General features: G+C 43.2%; 3 protein-coding genes across 4 annotated transcripts; all 3 read right to left on the reverse strand.

The window, feature by feature from the left end:
• Positions 1-1,399: 1,399 nt before the first annotated feature.
• LOC115736653 lies at positions 1,400-3,602 on the reverse strand. Its single transcript, XM_030668453.2, has one exon. The coding sequence runs from the start codon at positions 3,339-3,341 to the stop codon at positions 1,650-1,652; it is 1,692 nt and encodes a 563-aa protein (XP_030524313.1). The 5' UTR covers positions 3,342-3,602; the 3' UTR covers positions 1,400-1,649.
• A 1,494-nt stretch (positions 3,603-5,096) lies between these two features.
• LOC115736713 (protochlorophyllide-dependent translocon component 52, chloroplastic) lies at positions 5,097-9,336 on the reverse strand. 2 transcript variants are annotated; one of them, XM_048284185.1, is made up of 7 exons: positions 8,749-9,336; positions 7,351-7,538; positions 7,071-7,160; positions 6,803-6,989; positions 6,508-6,711; positions 5,826-6,013; positions 5,097-5,545 (listed from the first exon to the last, which is right to left on the reverse strand). In XM_048284185.1, exons 1-7 carry the CDS (start codon positions 9,244-9,246, stop codon positions 5,290-5,292), a joined length of 1,611 nt encoding a protein of 536 aa, XP_048140142.1. In that variant the 5' UTR covers positions 9,247-9,336; the 3' UTR covers positions 5,097-5,289. The 2 variants fall into 2 exon arrangements, with proteins under 2 accessions (XP_048140142.1, XP_048140143.1); XM_048284186.1 differs by having other exon boundaries at positions 7,071-7,156; positions 7,347-7,538.
• A 1,511-nt stretch (positions 9,337-10,847) lies between these two features.
• LOC115736812 (IQ domain-containing protein IQM2-like) lies at positions 10,848-17,231 on the reverse strand. Its single transcript, XM_030668682.2, has 10 exons — positions 16,906-17,231; positions 15,733-16,256; positions 15,537-15,651; positions 15,392-15,457; positions 15,209-15,297; positions 15,020-15,110; positions 14,699-14,938; positions 14,487-14,588; positions 13,418-14,386; positions 10,848-10,908 (listed from the first exon to the last, which is right to left on the reverse strand). The coding sequence occupies exons 2-9, from the start codon at positions 16,203-16,205 to the stop codon at positions 13,694-13,696; spliced, it is 1,869 nt and encodes a 622-aa protein (XP_030524542.1). The 5' UTR covers positions 16,206-16,256; positions 16,906-17,231; the 3' UTR covers positions 10,848-10,908; positions 13,418-13,693.
• Positions 17,232-17,836: the final 605 nt, after the last annotated feature.

Below are 17,836 nucleotides of genomic sequence, written 5' to 3' on the forward strand. Positions count from 1 at the left end.
TTCGCAGTTGATCCATTCGGACCAAAAAAAAAAAAAAACCAAGATTTGAAGCCATTTAATCTCCTACACAAAGCTGCAACTTATTCAAGGTCATGTCTCGTTACGCTCTAAATATTGTAGTGAAGAATGCATTGTAGTTGAACTGAAGTGAAGCACCTACCATGAAGCAATATAGATTGATGGTAAAGCCACTAGTAGGCATTGATCTGTTAGAAGCTGCAAATGGGATGGCAACTAGGAATGAAGTATCCCGTCCTAAAGTTCGGCTTAGTAGAGGAAGGATGTGTGAAATATGATATTTTCGAAGTTGTGGAAGCATCAGGAAAAACCCACTCGAGAAACTCCCCGGCAAAGCTACGTAGTGAAGGAAACTACGATCGAGAGTGATTCGGAAGTGATTACCAGAGAGTGAATAGAGAAAATGTTCACGGCCGTTGGAAAATAAAGCCTCTGCGGATAGACATGAGTAAAAAAGCAAGAAAGTTCAAAGGCACGGATTGGAACTCAGATGGGAAGGATGAAGATGTATAGATTGGGGCTGGTCATTGTAGTTGAAAAGAAGAGCCTTAGACGAGAGGCGACACGACCCCAAGTCTCTTGCTAGATCACTCTGTTATTGCGAGTTCTGTAAAGGCCCCTCGGTCGGGCCAAAAACCACTTCACTTTGCACGATGTACAGGCCAAAGTTCTGCATACACCAGTCATTAGCATATTCGACCAAGCAACAGTGACAAAAGTCTCTTCTCAGGTCAAAGACAAGGCTTACCTCCGCAGCCAGGTACAGTTAAGAAGACGGTTTTTTCCTCTCGTGTATCCTGAACAGAAGTCGACATACCTCTGGGGAGTGCAAACAAACTTGGCTTGGTCAAGAATAAGAATCCTAGAGTGTTCTGAAGATACACTGAAGGATCGAGTTGTCAACCAACCTTCAATCTGATAATCGTGCCGCTAACGTCGTCAAGCTTTCGTTCAGTCAGCACGGGGATTTTATTAGCTAGAACAATAGAGAGGACTAAATTTGCGAGAGGAGTGATGCTCGGTATATTAAGATTAGTCTCTAACACTGATATACTAAGTACTTTAATAGACTGCAAGCAGGCAGTTTAACAAGTGATCCAATTCAACACTCGGTGAAAGTTTGCCACATCCCAGTATATCCGTCAAATAAACCAATCTTCATATACCTAGCATTGTTCTTGCTTCTTAACAAAGGAAATGAGCTGCTTCTCTAATCAAGGCCTCCTGCTCGTAAACAGATTTAAAGGACGGTTGACCATACCTTGCGCGAGCTCTAAAGTCACTAAATTCATTTAGCCATTGGACTGCAAACTGCTACCTAGATTCTTCTACATTCACAAAATTCATGGAGGCATTTAGAGAGTGGAGAGAGGACGCTCGCACTCCCATCTGTCGATGCAATGGCAATGATGAAGACTATAACAAAAACAGACTATGTTACAAGTGTGAATTGGCCTGCTCATTAGATCGCCGAACATCAATGCAAATGAAAGAACTGACCTGTATGGCTAGGCAACAAATTTCCTAAAGAATTCCGTCCCAGATTCCAAAGACACACCAAAACCGCGGGTCAACAGGCGGAAGAAATTATATGAGGGCATCGAACTTGCAATCTTGCAAGTTCTTCAGCTTCAGCATGTATTGATTCCATTCTTGCAATCTTTGGTTAGGTTGTAGAAAGTTTCGACTTGGGTCTTTGCCCGGTATAGTACCTCGGTGTCCACTTCCACCCTCATATAACCATCGAATTCGACCGGCTTCCCATTGTTAAGAAGCGTGGTCTCATTGTACCACTCGCTCTTATTCCCCCACAGCTCCCTGTAATCATCGAGCAGATGCACCTTGTACTGAGACCTCAATTTGTCGAAGTAGTTGTAAAAGGGCTCGTTCGTCGCCACGTATAGGTTCCTCCACGGCTGAATCACCTCCCGGAGCTTAGCAAGAATGGCATCAGGGGACGTATCAGAATCCAGGTGAGGCCAGAGCGCCTTGTTCTGCGCCTTCTCCCCACGAACCACATGGACCGCATCGAAATTCCAGTCCATTCTTCCACTGATCTCCGTGACAATGTTCATCAATCTCTTTGACTTCCAGATCGCGTGCCATGGCCTGCGAATGTAATTCGCAGCCTGCCCTTCGCAGACCCTGTACCAGTAATTCTCCGTCTCCTCCGGTGCATTGAATTGCCTCCATATAATCGTGCTTTTATCGTTCTTGAGCTGCATCGGCGCGATTTTATGAGTCCCGACCTTCTTCACCGGTACCTTCTTCTTGTGAGTCTCATCCCATTTCTTCCAATCGCTCCAGAACTCGCTCTCCTCCACGATTGAAGCCGTCTCCTTGAGATGCTCAAAGTCGAAATAGAACCGGAAATCCTTCCCTTCCTCATCTTTCTTGCTCGGGTTGTACGTTGCTGCCAGGCAAATCTTCAGATCCATCACGAAAGTGCGATTGAGGTACATCGCCTCGCCAAGCCCGCAGAGGAAGCTCCACAGATAATGATTCATCCCTTTACAGTAATCCGATCCGCGCGAGTAGTACAAGTACCTCCCCTTCCTGAAACTCATATTCGATTCGAGAGTCGGTATGGTGTCATTGATCTCGTCGTCCCTAGCTGGTGTTAGAACCTTCGGCTTCTTGCCGCTCCTAGTGGCGTTGAATCTGCTGCTCTTCGCCGGCCGCGCATTGACCCCCGAATGCCAAGCGCCTGGATGCACCACTTTGTAAGTGCAGTGCTCTCCAATGCCAATCTTGAATCTCCTAAAGTCCCTGTACTTCCTCCAAGATTTCTCCCTCCTGTTCCTGAACCTCCACGCGACGTCGCACTCGTCGGTTTTCGAACCGTTAACCGGAGTTTGATACCCCAGGAACACAATAGACCTGAAGGCTCTGGCATTGAACCTCTTAACGGCGACCAGAACACGGGGATCCGAACAATTGACGGGCAGCAGGGCGGCCTCATCACATAAGGGCTCGGGCTTGGGGTTCGAATTCGCGATCACCTCTCCGGCCCGCTCGATAGGCGGCGGCGGCTCGGCGGACGAGATGGGCTCGGAAGTGGGAGACACCGCGGGGGCAAGGAGGGACAAATCCTCGCCGGTCTTGAGGACGGAATCGTCGTTCTTGAAGGTGGCATTCTCGGTCTGCGTGAACAGCTTAGTGAGGGCAGGGGCGGACTCGAGCCACGGATCTGGGGGCTGGTAGGTGATGGCGATGACGGTGACGATCAGGACGGAGACGACGAAGATGGAGAAGCAGACATTGCTGATAAGCTTGATGAGGTTCTGGGCGAGGGGCTCAGCTCCTGGATCTGAACCCTTCATGGGGAAGGGAGCGTTTCTTTGCCTCTGCGGCGACAACCCAGTCCCAGAAGCACAGGGATCGATCGACCGAAGAGCTACGAGCGAAAGAGACGAAATGGGTGTGAAGAGGGAAGAGATTCAAGATGGGGTTTTCGCTTACAGTCGAGCTTGAGCTGAAGAAATGGAGATGTTGGGGGGAGGAGGAGGTTTCTGCAAATCTTGGGCTTCGCCTCAGTGAGCTGCTTCCTGTGTCGGTGATGGCGATGGCACGTTGGGGTGTCAAAAGATTTCTCTCTCTCTTTTTTTTTTTTTTTTTATTCGATTTGTTTTATGTTTATATTTTCTTTTCTGGTCTGTCTGTCATGTCGCTGTCACTTGTCGTTGCACTTTGCTTGCTACAGACGTTTTACTTACTCACATGGTCAATTTTATTTTTTTGGAATGATGACAAATCATCATAATTTGGTATAATTATATATTATCGTGATTGATGTTTATACTCTGGATTAAATGAAAAAATTGTGGGGGTGAATTCTAAATATTGGTAGCCAATAGGCATGCGAATAAAGTGGAACGCTAGTATTACAGATGTGAGATTGGACTTCCTCCTCGCTTTGCTTGTTGACTTAGGATGGTAGCATCACGGTCCATTTATTACGATTTTTCCCTCACTAATGATTTCGTATTCCTTTTGTACCCCCTCCCGAACAAAATCACTGTTCATCGTCTTTGCAAAGCCAAGGGTCGACGAGGGCCATTACCATTGTGTGAAGGTCGCCAACAGCTCGCCTGCGGAGGTCACGCGAGGGTCTCGGATGTCAAGGGCTCGCCCGAAGAGGCCGCTTGAGGCCCGCTGGTCGCTACAATGGTCATGCATCTATTTAAGGTCTATATGGTCTCGCCACCTCCCGAGCTAATCTATGTTCGGATCTGTCTCGCCACTATTCTCAGAAGTGATTTGTCCAAGGTTGTGCGACCTTGGTGTCACCTCGCTCTTGGGGTCATACTACCTCGGCAGCCGGTCGGTTGGGGACGTGCCGCTCTAGTGACGCCTTGCCCGCAGTTGGTGACGACTATGGCCGAAGCTTCAAATTTTTGTTTTTTTGTTTTTAAAACAAAGTCGTTTATGCAAATGGTATTTACCGAAGACTATTTTCATTTCATTAAACCTTTTAGCCTAGAAGCAAATAGTGTTGATAACCCTCTTTGCCTTTCATCAAAACCCTTTTAATCCGAAGTCATCTTCAAGAGCCAAAGCTGAAAGAAACTAAGATCAATGCGAAGACAATTCCCAAAAGCTCATAATGATGGTTAATCAGCTTGTGGTTGTGGAGGTGGTTGGGATGACAGAGACTGGATATCCGAACGATGACCTGTTTCTTTTCCACTTTGATGTGAGCACAGCACCAGCAAGAAGCGCCAGCTCAGTTCCACACACATTCCTTATCCCTATGGCACTGCTCGTTTGTCGTAAGAACAGATCATGGAGATAACTTGAAGACATGTCTAAGTCGACAAGCACATAGTAGCAACATCTATATAAGAAGCAAAACGATCCTGCCTTCGTTACTAAAGATGGGCAGGACCATCCGAGTTCTTCAAATGTTTCGTCGTCTTCCTCGCTCTCCCGGGTCGATTGTACGAAGCTCTTTCTAATCAAATTAATTCTCGCGACAGTTTGCTGCAAAGGGTTCTTCTGTCTAGCATCTAAGTGACTACATTGCTGCAGACTTTCACTGAAACAAGGACTGCAGAGTAAGAGAAATCCCATCATGGTCACCACGGATCGTGCCGTATGAACACTGACCACCCACCAGTTTCGTAATCACTTTCTTCCCATATAGGGTATCCGAATTCCATCTCTTTAGGTCTCTTATCTTTAAACATAGGAGGATATGTGCAGGTTATGTACAGAAAGAATCTCCGCAGAGATCAGGGAGAGCAAAAAGGAGATACTGAATCTCAGATCTTAGCGGAAGGCATGGTCATAGTCATGGTACTGGAAATTCTTGTAGACGAAATGAGCCAACCATCTGGATGCCACGAAGAATGATACGGCCATCACCACGAGCGTGGTTCTTGCTACACCCGACAGCGCATTTTGTTTGGCCGCAGCGACAATTCCCAGAGAAGCTACAGACAACACCTGTAAGGCGACCTCGAGTGCATTGAGACCTTTGTATGCAACGTTGCAGCTGCGGCAGTTCACCACGTGAGACCAGTACCTGCGAAAATTGCAACCAACTTTCTCTATCAAAATCTGCTCATTGGCATAAAGATTGCATCGCAAGTCCCTGCGAACTTGATGATTTTCTGTACCACCCTAGATAAGAACCCTAAGGAAGCTAACAAGAATCACTCGACAGAAGCGGGATGAATAGCTCTTCTTTCCCATTCAAAGGATGGTATTTTTTCCTTATGATGTCTTCAGACTTCCTTTTGCTTTGTTATCGGTGCACAGACTTCAAAAGCTCAGGACAACTAATTAACTATTAAATGGATCACCTGTCCATCAGCTGTTCTCTTGGAGGAGTAGCAGGGAGAGCACCACTGAACTTGCCCCTCCAATCAACCTGACCGCCTGCATACTTGTTTAACCACTTCCTGAAACCGACAACAAGAGCATCCGACTTTGTTGGCACGAAACAGGCCTTTTGCCAATTGGAAAAGCCCACCTCCATTATCTTTCGCTCCTGAAAGGCATAAGGAAGTTAACAACCATGACTCAGGTCAGTCTAATCAAATCCTGGGGCTTGGCATGCATTAGGGATTAATTGAAAGCCAGGCATCTTCTACAGCAGTATTCTTGCGTTTCTACCAGGAAGATGCTACACACTCAGATCCTAAATGAGAAGAGACACGAAAGAATAAGCAACTTAGGAGTAGGTGTGAAAATCTTCATAAAAAAACTTTGAGAACATAATGACAGTTACATCACTCTATGCTAGGCTTGAAATGACTAGTACTCGTAGTAATCCACTGAAAGTTTTTGTACACTTTCTACAGACAACCCCTAGTCACCAGTTTACAACCTTCTTTCCATCGAGATTTTTTGTCCCTAATGACCACTATCTGCATTTAGTGTTCGATGATTGTCGGCCCGTGACACTAGCATTTGAACATCCTGCACATAATTAGCAACTAACAAGAATAGCTGAGGGATGAAGATCTTGAACAAAAAGACTACCTCAACATGAAGAAGATATAGATCTGAATCCAGAATCAGGTTCTGTCCCACGTGAAATATCCATCGTGGAATCAATTGGTCTATCCATACTCCAAAGTTTCTCGGGAAGGTCCATATCAATCTGCTGTTACCAGGACTCACTGGAATGCAAATGAAAATCAAAGCCATTCTCCGTTTCGCCGCTGGTGCTGAAGACTCCTGTGTCTGATTGTATATAGTTGGAAACTATTATTCAGAGCAAACAAATGGAGATCAATTGCTAATAAATTCACCAAATTTATGTATCACTCCATACCATTTTGCTTCCATCTGACATAGCGGTCCCATTTCCCGGATCTGACGGACGTTCAGAGAAAGCATAAAATATGCATGGTGGCATGAATTTGCTACTTCCCCACTCCTGCTTTCCTAGGAAACCATCAATATCGAGTTTCCCTATACTCAATTCAACTGGCCTTCCCCCTTCTCTATCAGCTTTCACAGTGAAATGTACATACATACGAGGTGTTGGATAAGTTTCTCAAAGGAAGTCGAAATGCAATTAGTGGAGAGAAAGTTCTTATCTGTTTTTTGGCTGTTGAGTTCGCATAATACCATGGTGGGCATATGGGACGTGAGCAGGATCCATAAGATTTTCAATCAGCACCTCGTAACTGAAAATGCAGATTCACATGTTTCAGAGCAGTCAAGTGCAAGTTGGTCATAGGGAAGACCTGCTAAAATAGCTTTCACATGATACGCCCAAAGAATGAAACCAATATAGCCATGCAAACACGGCAGTCTACACAGAAAATGAGAGTCTTGGCATTCGTAAGGCAGAAATTGCAGAAGAAGCCTTCATACCCATAGGGAATCTCTCTATTTCCCATTAGCTTTGAATAAGATGGATCGTCTAGTTCTGGAATGTATGGGGGTTTCTTCTTCATAATAATGTCTTTGTACTGAGGATCACTATTTGGCCAAAACCACACTATATCGTGCTGCACAGTACTAGGATAAACGGCCACACATGCTTTCTTAAATGTGTGAACCTGCGAATAACACCAAAATGGCAACTAGTTACAAAAATTTCCTCCAAAATATAGAAGTTCCAATACTCATGTTAGAAGAGATAAAAGAGGGATAACATCAAATCTTAACTGACCACCACCAAGCTCTTCAAAGGAGAAATTCATAGCTTACCTTCAGTTCCATACCATATCATGCCATCTCTAACTCAATTACAATCAACAGGTATGCCATGGCGCACAAACTATACCACTACTCTCGTTGAATGATTAAATCCTTCATTGGATTAGAAAATGTTTTAACAAGCACAGACTAGGCCAGTCTCCTCTTCCGGGGGAAAGATGAAGAATTTCTTAACAGATGTTACCAAGCAGAGACACTATCAGCTTCTGAAAAACAGAGCTATTTTACAATTCGCATCAGATATATTTAGTGTTGCTCATTGACGTGATTTAAACATGCTTCATGAGACATTTAACTTGCTCCAACTAATATCCGAATCCTTTACATGGCAAAAGAGCCACATTTATATATCCATGACTATGCCAATGCCTCCAGGACCACATTACTCATTTGTTGCCCTATTCCACATGCAAATGCAAGAGTGCTCCATTTCCTTTTCGACTGGCTCACGAGAGTGGGTTTTTAGTGTCTTGCATCATTCTGAATTATGTAATTCAAAAAGCACATGATTTTGACAAGGAATACTTCGTCACTGGAAAAGGATGAGATTCTCAGTCGAAGAAAGCCAATCTCACATCACGTAGGACATTCAAGGCAAGATCCTGATAAGCCAAGTAATCTTTAATATGAAAATGAACTTCTAACATCGAAATCATAACTGAAACGATTGAATTATGGACCATTTGCTATACAGTTCGGATTAGTACTATCAGCAGCCAGAGAGTGATGGACATCAGTACGCCAGTAACACCATTCCCATGAAAGACAGGCAATGAAACTGGGAGCTTCCTGTGTCAATCCAATGGAAGTTCACGACTTCCACGCTTAGAATTTTAAAGAGTACAAAAGACAAAATAAAAAGCGAAAACAGCACTACTTATCGGTCCGCAAGAGATTAAAAAGTTCATGTCCTCATCATAATCGAAGACAGTCAATCTAATGAACGAGTTTCCAACTAGAATGCCATAGAAACACGACGAGCACGACGAAAACCTTCGAGATGACACTTGAAGTCTAGAAGTGCGGAAACAAGAAAGGAACGAAAATTACTGGAGGACCATCAGGAGGCGCTTGAGGAATGAACTTGCAGTCCCCGGATCCACCGAAGCACCACCCATGGTACACGCACTGCAATCTCCCCCACTGATCGATCCTCCCCTCGGACAGCGGCGCCAAGCGGTGAGGACAAGTATCGTCGAACACCTTCCAGGCCTCCTCGTTCCTGTCCCACCACACCACCACGTCGAGGCCCATCACCTTCTTCGCGTGCGGCCTCCTCTTGTCGAGGTCGCAGACCGGCATCACCGGGTACCACTGCGAGTACCAGTCAAATTTCTCACCAGCGGCATCGCTCCGAGTCTCGGGCTCGATCGGAGTCGCCGGTTCTGCCGTAACGCCGGATGCCGGCGACGATATGGTCGCGCGGAGCTTGGGGCTCGTGACTCGTTTCGGCGGAAGGATCGGCGATCTGGGTCCGGCGAAAAGGCTCGTGGGATGCGGCTCTCGGATGCGGACGGAGGGCAGAGAGGAAGCTACGAGAGCTTCCATGGCGGTCCTTCCTGGCTCTCGCAGAGCTCCGAACGGAGACTAGACAAGGAGACGAAGGACGCGATGATGGTCGGTTTTGCAAGTAAAAAGGAAGATGGTAAAGACTCAAAGCAGTGGCGATAAACGAAACGTGAGGCCATAAATGCTCTTCGCAGGAGCAGGTTGAAGGATGAACTTGTGGAAGGGGAAGCGAGCGAGGCGTTGAGTCGACATGGACATGCTCTGTCCTTTACTTCAACGCCGAGTCTCGTCACCCCGAAAGGTCAAGAAATTAAACCGCAGAGCCGTTAACGACTGCCGCGCGCGTGGCAACAGTTCTGATGTAAAAAAATTTATTTCTTACCAGAATTTATTTTTTTTATTTATGTGAAAGTTTAACTGGCTCCGAAATTATTTTTAAAGAAAAAAAATACAAAAAAAATAAAATTACATATCAAACGAAATTTCTGCTCCAGAAACACTTATGAAGCAAAAATTCTTCTCTAAAAGTGTTGTCACGCGCACCCTAAGAACCCGCCACGTAACTCATTTTAAACTTTCAACTTTCACGCATTACTTCCTTAAGCTTTCATCTTGTTACGGCGGATTACCTATATTTTTCATCAGCATGTGAAAAGCATATGACATTTCATTTTTTTGAATAAAATCTCTATTTTACCCTTAATTTGTAACACAAAGAATAAAAAAAAAAAAAAGAAACGCAAAGAGAGATAAAATTTAGCTATCGAAAGAAAACATTAATAAAGCCACTTAAATATAGAAATTGTTAAAATTTGATGAGCATATTAATAAAACTAATGAGATATTTTAAGAAGAAGAAGAACCGGATTTAAGTAAAATGGGAGTTTAGTGTAAAAAAAAGTAACAGAGAGTTAATAATTGTGACAAAATAAAAGTTTCGGGGGCAGACAAGTATTATCCCGAAGTTCATGGGAGTTTTGTGTAATTTACCCAAACTGCAATTTCATTTCACCTGCTTAATCCTACTTTTAGTGCAGCATCCGTCGCTCACACTTCAGTCGTCACCACCTGCGGAAATCCGTCCTTCCAATTCAAGAATGGATAGAAAATCTGCTTTTCTGGGTAATCTCCTTTAACTGCCGAAAAATATTTGCAGCAGGAGTCCTGTTAGCACGAAACCGGTCCGACCCTCTCGGAAGAAGGATCGACCTCTCATGTTTCGATGGGATGTGTTAGGCCGATAACAAGACCGACGGTCGAATAACTCGGCTTTTCCGATGCGGATTACCGCTAAATTTCGAGCCTTTTTTTTTCGTCGGGGCACTGTTTCGGTCTTTTATGAACCCATAATGGAGAGCGTTTTGAGGTGGAGAAAGAACTTTAGCCATAAATCATAGGACCGTGTTGGAATCGCCGTTGTCTCAGACTTAGCCATCTGCAGAAAACTCATCTTAGCATAGAGTTCCCATTGACATAATCCTAGACAGACTTGTTCCTTGTCGTTCAGAAGTGGCCGATCGGAACGATGCAACGACCAGTTGTCCATCAAGCAGAGAAGTTGGCATCGACACCGTGGAATTTTAGCCTTTACGCGCGTATGCGATACTGTACAAGAGATAATCAATTTCTATTATTCAATAATAATCAGAATGGGGTTACATATCTATGACCTTGATCCTTATTACTATTTTACCCTCGCAACTAATCAATGCTTTCTAACACTCCCGCTTAAATTGGGATGTAGATATCAAATAATCTTAACTTATTACATAATAAGCTTACTCTATTTCCCCGTAGAGACTTTTAGTGAATATTTCTGCAAATTGATCCTCCGTCCTTATGTGTTGAAGAATAATGTCCCATTTCTGATCTTTTTCTTTGAGAAAATGGCAATCAATCTTTATGTGTTTGGTTCGCTCATAGAAGATAGGATTCGATGCAATATGAATGGCGCATTGATTATCACCGAGGGTGACATTCCAATATCCGATAGGAGCATCGTCAACCATAGTAATTCATCGATCACATGTACCATAGATCGATATTCATCTTCAGCACTTGATCGGGAAACTATATGTTGTTTCCTGCACTGGTCCATGTTTTCCATCAAGTTTTACATTGGGATCCATAGGGGAATCTATTGGCTTTGCTTCAACAAATCCAACATCTGGTCCATGTTTTCCATCAAGTTTTACATTGGGATCCATAGGGGAATCTATTGGCTTTGCTTCAACAAATCCAACATCACCAAGAGTGTCAAGTACATACTTCCGTTGCAATAAAGTGATATTGGCATGTGAATCGGCTACGTTAATACCAAGAAAGTATAGAAGATGTCCTCAATCTTTGGTGCTTAATTCTATATGCAAAAATTGCTTGAGTTTCTGAATACCATCCGAATCACTGCCAATAATGATGATATCATTCATATATACCACTAAAATGATATAACCAGCTAAAGAGACAGAGCTGAAAATTGAATGGCCTACCTCACATCGTTTTGATCCAAATTTGAGAATTGCATCACCAAATCTACTAAACAAAGCACGAGGAGATTATTCAAGTCACTATAAAGCCATATGTAAATGACATACCATAATCTCCTCTTGGGCAATAAACCCACATGGTTGTTCCATGTAGACCTCCTAAGCTAAATCACCATGTAAAAATGCATTTTTCACATCCAACTGATGAAGAGACCAGTCAAATCGCGCAGCCAATGAAATAAATACACTAACATAAGGGATTTTAGCTATCGGAGAGAAAGTGTCATCATAGTTGACACCATAAGTTTGAGTATACCCCTTTGCAACTAACTTGAGATATAATATCACCCACAGATCCTCTTGCCGTTTAGCCAAAACATTTGGATCATTCGAGGTAGGAAAATAAGTATCTAATCCATGGCAAATGGTCATGAACTGAGTATAATCATCGGATGAAGATTGATCTTCACGCTGAATATCAAATAATGCTTCCCACGTGTCACATACCCACGTCATATTATTCTATTCAGAATAGAGCAGCTCACATTTCTCCCAAACTGCCTTAACAGAATCACACTGAATAAAGTGAGGACTAACTTTAGGATTCATGCTATTCCATAAAAGGGTTCGAATCATTGCATCTTATTCAATCTAATCAGAAACTTTATCCTTGTTAGACGGTACCGTAGACATGAGAAAGTCAAGTTGTTTGGTGGTAGTAAGATAGACATCAACAGCTTTAGACGAGGGTGGATAATTAGTGCCGTCTAACTTGACAGAGGTTAATTGAAGATGACCAAAAGGAGATCTAGAAGTCGACCTAGAAGCCATCAGTGAATAGGAAATGTGATCGAACCCAAAATAAAACGAACATCACAGTAACTGAGACTTAAATCCAATCAGTCAATCAAACACACATTAATTTCTGAACAGAAAATAGGGCTTAATCCAACCACCGACTGCAGTTCACAACCTCATTCCCAACATTGCCTTCGACATATTGTCCAATACCCACTCTAACAAGTCTTCAAATTTCGAAATTCGCCATCAGAATTTTTGAACCCAGCAGGCAATCCAATCATAAACAAAATGATTGCCATGAGATCAATACATTCAACCCCACACCAATTAAAAAAACAACTCATTGTAGTCACCAAATTGTGGGGATAAGACCTACCAAGAACAGAATATCAAAATATTCAACGGAACCTCAATAACAGAACAAAACACTCATTGTAGTAGGCACATGAAAGTGTTGAACGAAGTCGAAGCTGAGCTCGTCTGCCTAGGCGACGTCGGATCCGGGCTCGCCGACCTAGGCTACATCAGACGATGTCGGATTTAGGCTTCGCCGGTCTAGACGAAGTCAGTTCTAGGCTTTGCCGAGCCTAGGCAACACTGGATCCGGCTCGTCCGGCCTAGGCAATGTCAGATCTGGCTCGCTTAGCCTAGGTGACGCCTTATCTAGGGTTTCTAACGAGATTTGTCGACTTCGATGGTGGCAAGTGGTCAACAGTGGGTGATCAACGGCGGTGGTTGGTGATCGACGATGGTGGCTGATTATCTATGGTTTGGGGTTTCAAGTAGGCTCCAATGCCATGTTCAAAAGATAATCAATTTCTATTATTCAATAATTATCAGAATAGGGTTTACATATGTATGACATTGATTCTTATTACTATTTTACCCTTACAAGTAACCAATACTGACAAAAAAAAAAAAACCTAACCAATACTTTCCAACAAACACGAATTGGAATATTGTGTGCCCGAAATACATGGGAGGATTGTCACAACATCTCTATAGAACACTTCTTATGCCTGTTATTCTGTTTTCTTTTTATCTTTACTTCTCTTTCTTCTATTGGGATAAAACATGTATCAGTCTCTATTCACAGAAAAGAATGAACGAACCAAGAATCTCATAGGCCCCTATAAAATGGATTGACCGATGCGCCTCACTGAAAAAGGGGAGGACTTCTTTACCAGCGGTGAGCGAGTTCACAGCTGTTCCATGGTTGGTGTTGCCTGTGATGTTACCGAGCTTAGTCCGCTCGCAGTTCGAGGGGAGAAAAGCGATCTAGAAGGATCCATGCTTCTAGGAGACAAGTTCACTTCCTCTAGAACTCGGAACTGGAGCTCCGGAGGATAGTTCCTCACGCAGCCAATGCGAGGCCCGGCTCCTGTAGTCCATTTGCAGGACAACTGCTTACCCAATTGCAGCGACTTCGGTTTATTACGTGAAGGCCTTTGTACGACTCTCTCCACTTGAACGGATACCGCTAACCCCTCTGCCTCTTCTGCTCGTAGCATAGGCTCTGGGATGACGCAACCTGGCGCCGAAGCATGTACTTCTTCCTTTACTTCCTGACCTTCTACTTTGGATCTCTGCAGGAACGTGTCTCGACAGGATCCACACGGCAGGTTACCATTCCCTAGTCTTCCGGACAGTTTGCCATCTTCTGATATTTCATCATCAGTCGGCTTTTTCCAGAAGTTACCAAACTGCCTTGATTTGGCGGTGGCGACAGTCTCTTCCTCCATCAAATCCTGAGTCAAGTCTTGGACATCTATCTTGTCGGTCGTTGACACTTGCACACTTTGTATTATGTCCTGCCCGGATGAATGGTTCCTTATGTGCACGCTGCTCGTTTGCCGGCTAGTAAAGCTTTCTTCATCATCCACTGGACTCATCTGAAGCAATTGAGAAAAATTTGTTCACTTGAAGTCTGATCCGCATTACAGGGGATGCAAAACATAACATAATCACTACAAACATGATCTTCAATTCTACCTTCACGTCCGTGATATCCACATCAGTCTCTTTGAGAAATGAAATGAATTCATTGAAATTCTCCTGTGTTGGACGATAATGGCCACTATGAGGCCAAACTGCCTGTCAAGAGAAAAGTGGAAACGACCAATAAGAATACATAGCCTGTAAGATCAATCGAAAAGTGGAAATTCTCTAAGGTAATGCCACTTGAATTTCAATTCCCCCCATACCTTCAAGCTTCCATTTTCAACAACCAATCTCCCTGCAGCCGAAGTGGCGCCTCCAGCCAGGAAGCTGGAATGCTGGAATTCGCCCTTCTTCTTTTTACCGACATACAGTGTCTTAGATGTGCTGAGTACAAAAATCCACTTGGCGTCCGTGGTTTCACCAATTGTGTGGAGGAGGTCCTTGGTCTGCCTGTAAAGAAACTTTCCATCCTCAACCATAACTTCATATGCCTTCCTTTCGTTCTGTATCAAGAAAAGGTCTTATGAGAGAGAGAATAGCCAAAAAAAGTAACAGCACTGTCACGAAAAGGAGAGATGCCCCACCGGACCGAGATACTTGATGCACTGTTGCTGAAGTTTGGATCTTGGGCACTTATCAACGAGATTGACCTCTTTCCCTTCGCCTATGTCCAACCTGGAAATTTTAAGGTAGATAGTTCCCGTGAGTACAAATTGCTAAACTTGAAAAGCAAAAAAGACAAGGCAGGAAAAACTGTCTTGTAGGCTTAATACCAGTAAAAGAAGGGTTCTCTACTTTGACAATCCAGCCAATTAACGTAGTAAAGGTGAAGGTTATGTCCATAACGATGACGTGGATCAATCTGTATTCCGCCCCAAGAAAGGATTGAAATCAGTGACACTGTGACAGACATGGGACTAGGAGAGAACAATAATTTCGCCTTGTGAAGGACTTACAGCTTCTAGCCAGTGTTGTAGTGCAAGTTTCTGACCCCTATTGTTCTTCAATAAGCCTTTGCCGACCTATGAAAGAAGGCGGGTTAGAATAGGAGCAACAACTTGTATAATTAGGAGGCCATGAATGAATCTACTGTGTATTTACCTTAGCAGCTTTAGTTCTTGCTCTTGACCAGCGGGAGATGGCGGTTTCGTTTTTCTCCAAGTCAAAAAAAGATATAGAGCTCCGCTTCAGTTCAGCAAAATCCAAGAGCTTCCACCTGCGATAAACGGAGAAAGGCATCAGTAAAGCTCAGATGCTTCTTGCGACAATTATCATGAGCTAAAAAAAATAGAGATACCAGCTCTGCTCAACAAGCACCGCACAATCTGCTAGCTTTCGTCTTGTCCGAAAGCTTTTATAAACTTTCTGCAGTTTCACGGCGGCCTCATGTTTTGGGCTGCTGGGATCATCAGGAGACAATTCTTGAGATGCCCACATGGAACTATTCAACTTTTGGGATTCCCTGACCATTTCTTTAGCATTTTCCATTGCGAAAGCTACATCCTTCTGTTCATTTGAGAGAGGAGCCTCAATTGAGATAACAGTTCGCGACTCCCTTCTTTTGAAACTAATTGATCCCTCAACTATCGTCTGTCCAGATCCCAGGGATTTCACGATGGTGGGTTCACAGTCCCGACCGTTGAAACTGATGGATCTCACTGGGGTCTTCACATGGTCTTTTCCAAAACTAATGGATTTCACAATGACAGATTCGAATTGATTCTCCAAGTCGCTGTAGTCCGAGAACGGACATGAGCAAGAGATTCCCATTTGAAAAAAAAAGGAGGGATTTCTAAGCAGCCTGCCTGATTCAGAAGTAGTCTGTTGAACAAACCAGCAATCAGCACAAAAACACTAGAAACTCAAGTACAAAGAACTATACAGAAAACATGAGAAACAAATGGTATCTTCGGCTCATATTCAGCTAACAACTAGCAGATTGAGCCACCTAGCATGAGCTTATCACATTCCGGGGAAATTCAATCTGATCCTTTTGCATACCATCTGCATAGATCTGCAGCACCAATCTTATAATAAAGACAAACCATGAAAAGATACAATCTCTCAGGGTATCATATTACAATGTCTTCATTATCTCCAACAGCAGAAAAGAATAAACAGCTGAAGAACGACCGCGAATCCAGGTACCAACTTTGGATCTACAGTAGCGCAATGAGCACATCATTTTTTACCAAGATCACCACCGTTTCCCAAGTTTGAAGCAGGCAACAGAGAGAGACCCAGATTAGTAACGACAAATCAGAACCCAGAACCACATACCGACACTATAAAAAACTTTTCCTCTCCGCAGAAAGAAACAAACACCATCCAAGCAACGCCTCAAAGGAACAACTTTTAGCTTAAAATGCACAGAAAAATCAGAAAAAAAAAAAAAACACACCCGAAATGGGAAAAACAAAAAAACAAAGCACTTGGGAAAGCGAAACCAGGAAGGGGAAGGACGCATTACCTTGACAAAAGAATCGGTGAGCCAAGAAACGAGTGTAGTATCGGAAACAGAGCCAAGATGGGATTTTTCTTTTCCCTTCTGCTGTGTCCTTTTTCTGGGAGGGGTTAGATGTGTTCTTGGTGGTTATGAATAATTATGCTGCACAAAGCTACAGCTTAGCTACGTCGAATGCCTCCAGAGGGGTTGAATGCCTTAAACTACAACAGCTGACTGTCCCGTCCTCGTCGTCGCTAGTGGTCACTCCCTGGTTTATATAAGGAGAGGACAGGGAAGACGATTTCAAAATTCCATTTTGAAATTCATTCACTCCGAGAGTTTCTTCTTCGTCTTTCTTCCTCACCCACGTGGAGTGGACAGTGGGGCGAAGTGTTCAGCAGCAGCTCAGCGTAATTCAGAAGGCCCGTGCCTGGAAAGAGTTCGACCAAATATGTCTTTCCTGTGTGTTTTTTTTTTTTTTCTAATTAAAGAAAGCTTTAAGGAAAATAAAAGTTACTTTTGTATTTTATTAAGGACCGTTTTAGCTTAAACACTCCGTTTTTAATTAACAGACGGACACACACCTTACTTCTCTCTCTTCAATTTATTATTACTTTCTTTATGGGGTTGATCTACAAAGTTGCCTTTATTTCTATTCTATCCCTCATTAATTTCATGACACAAATGCTCCATTACATACACCCATCATGATATCAATTTACCATATCTTATTATCATTTTGCCTAGAAGTTATTGTCAATTTTAATTTATGGACTCGTGATTATATTCACAAGAAAATTTTTATATATGATAGCTTACAAACACAAAATTATTTGCCATTTTGTCTGAATAGTATGAGTGGAATCATATTTCAAAGTCAAAAATTAAAATTTGATTTAATTATTTAGCAGCTCTTGATAAAAAAAAATGGAAAAGAAAAATTGATCAAAATATG

The sequence above is a fragment of the Rhodamnia argentea genome, chromosome 8 (assembly GCF_020921035.1).
Source record: "Rhodamnia argentea isolate NSW1041297 chromosome 8, ASM2092103v1, whole genome shotgun sequence".
Taxonomy (NCBI): Eukaryota; Viridiplantae; Streptophyta; class Magnoliopsida; order Myrtales; family Myrtaceae; genus Rhodamnia; species Rhodamnia argentea.

Bases quoted from the DNA above. Each gene is read 5' to 3' on its own strand.
- LOC115736653 (XM_030668453.2), bottom strand. From the start codon at position 3,341: ATGAAGGGTTCAGATCCAGGAGCTGAGCCCCTCGCCCAGAACCTCATC.
- LOC115736713 (XM_048284185.1), bottom strand. From the start codon at position 9,246: ATGGAAGCTCTCGTAGCTTCCTCTCTGCCCTCCGTCCGCATCCGAGAG. The intron at 7,539-8,748 runs GTAATTTTCGTT...TGTTATTCGCAG, and splicing joins CGCCTCCTGATGGTCCTCCA to GTTCACACATTTAAGAAAGC. The intron at 6,712-6,802 runs GTATGGAGTGAT...ATATACAATCAG, and splicing joins TGTCAGATGGAAGCAAAATG to ACACAGGAGTCTTCAGCACC.
- LOC115736812 (XM_030668682.2), bottom strand. From the start codon at position 16,205: ATGGGAATCTCTTGCTCATGTCCGTTCTCGGACTACAGCGACTTGGAG. The intron at 15,298-15,391 runs GTAAGTCCTTCA...GGCGGAATACAG, and splicing joins TACAACACTGGCTAGAAGCT to ATTGATCCACGTCATCGTTA. The intron at 14,589-14,698 runs GTATGGGGGGAA...TTCTCTTGACAG, and splicing joins TTGAAAATGGAAGCTTGAAG to GCAGTTTGGCCTCATAGTGG.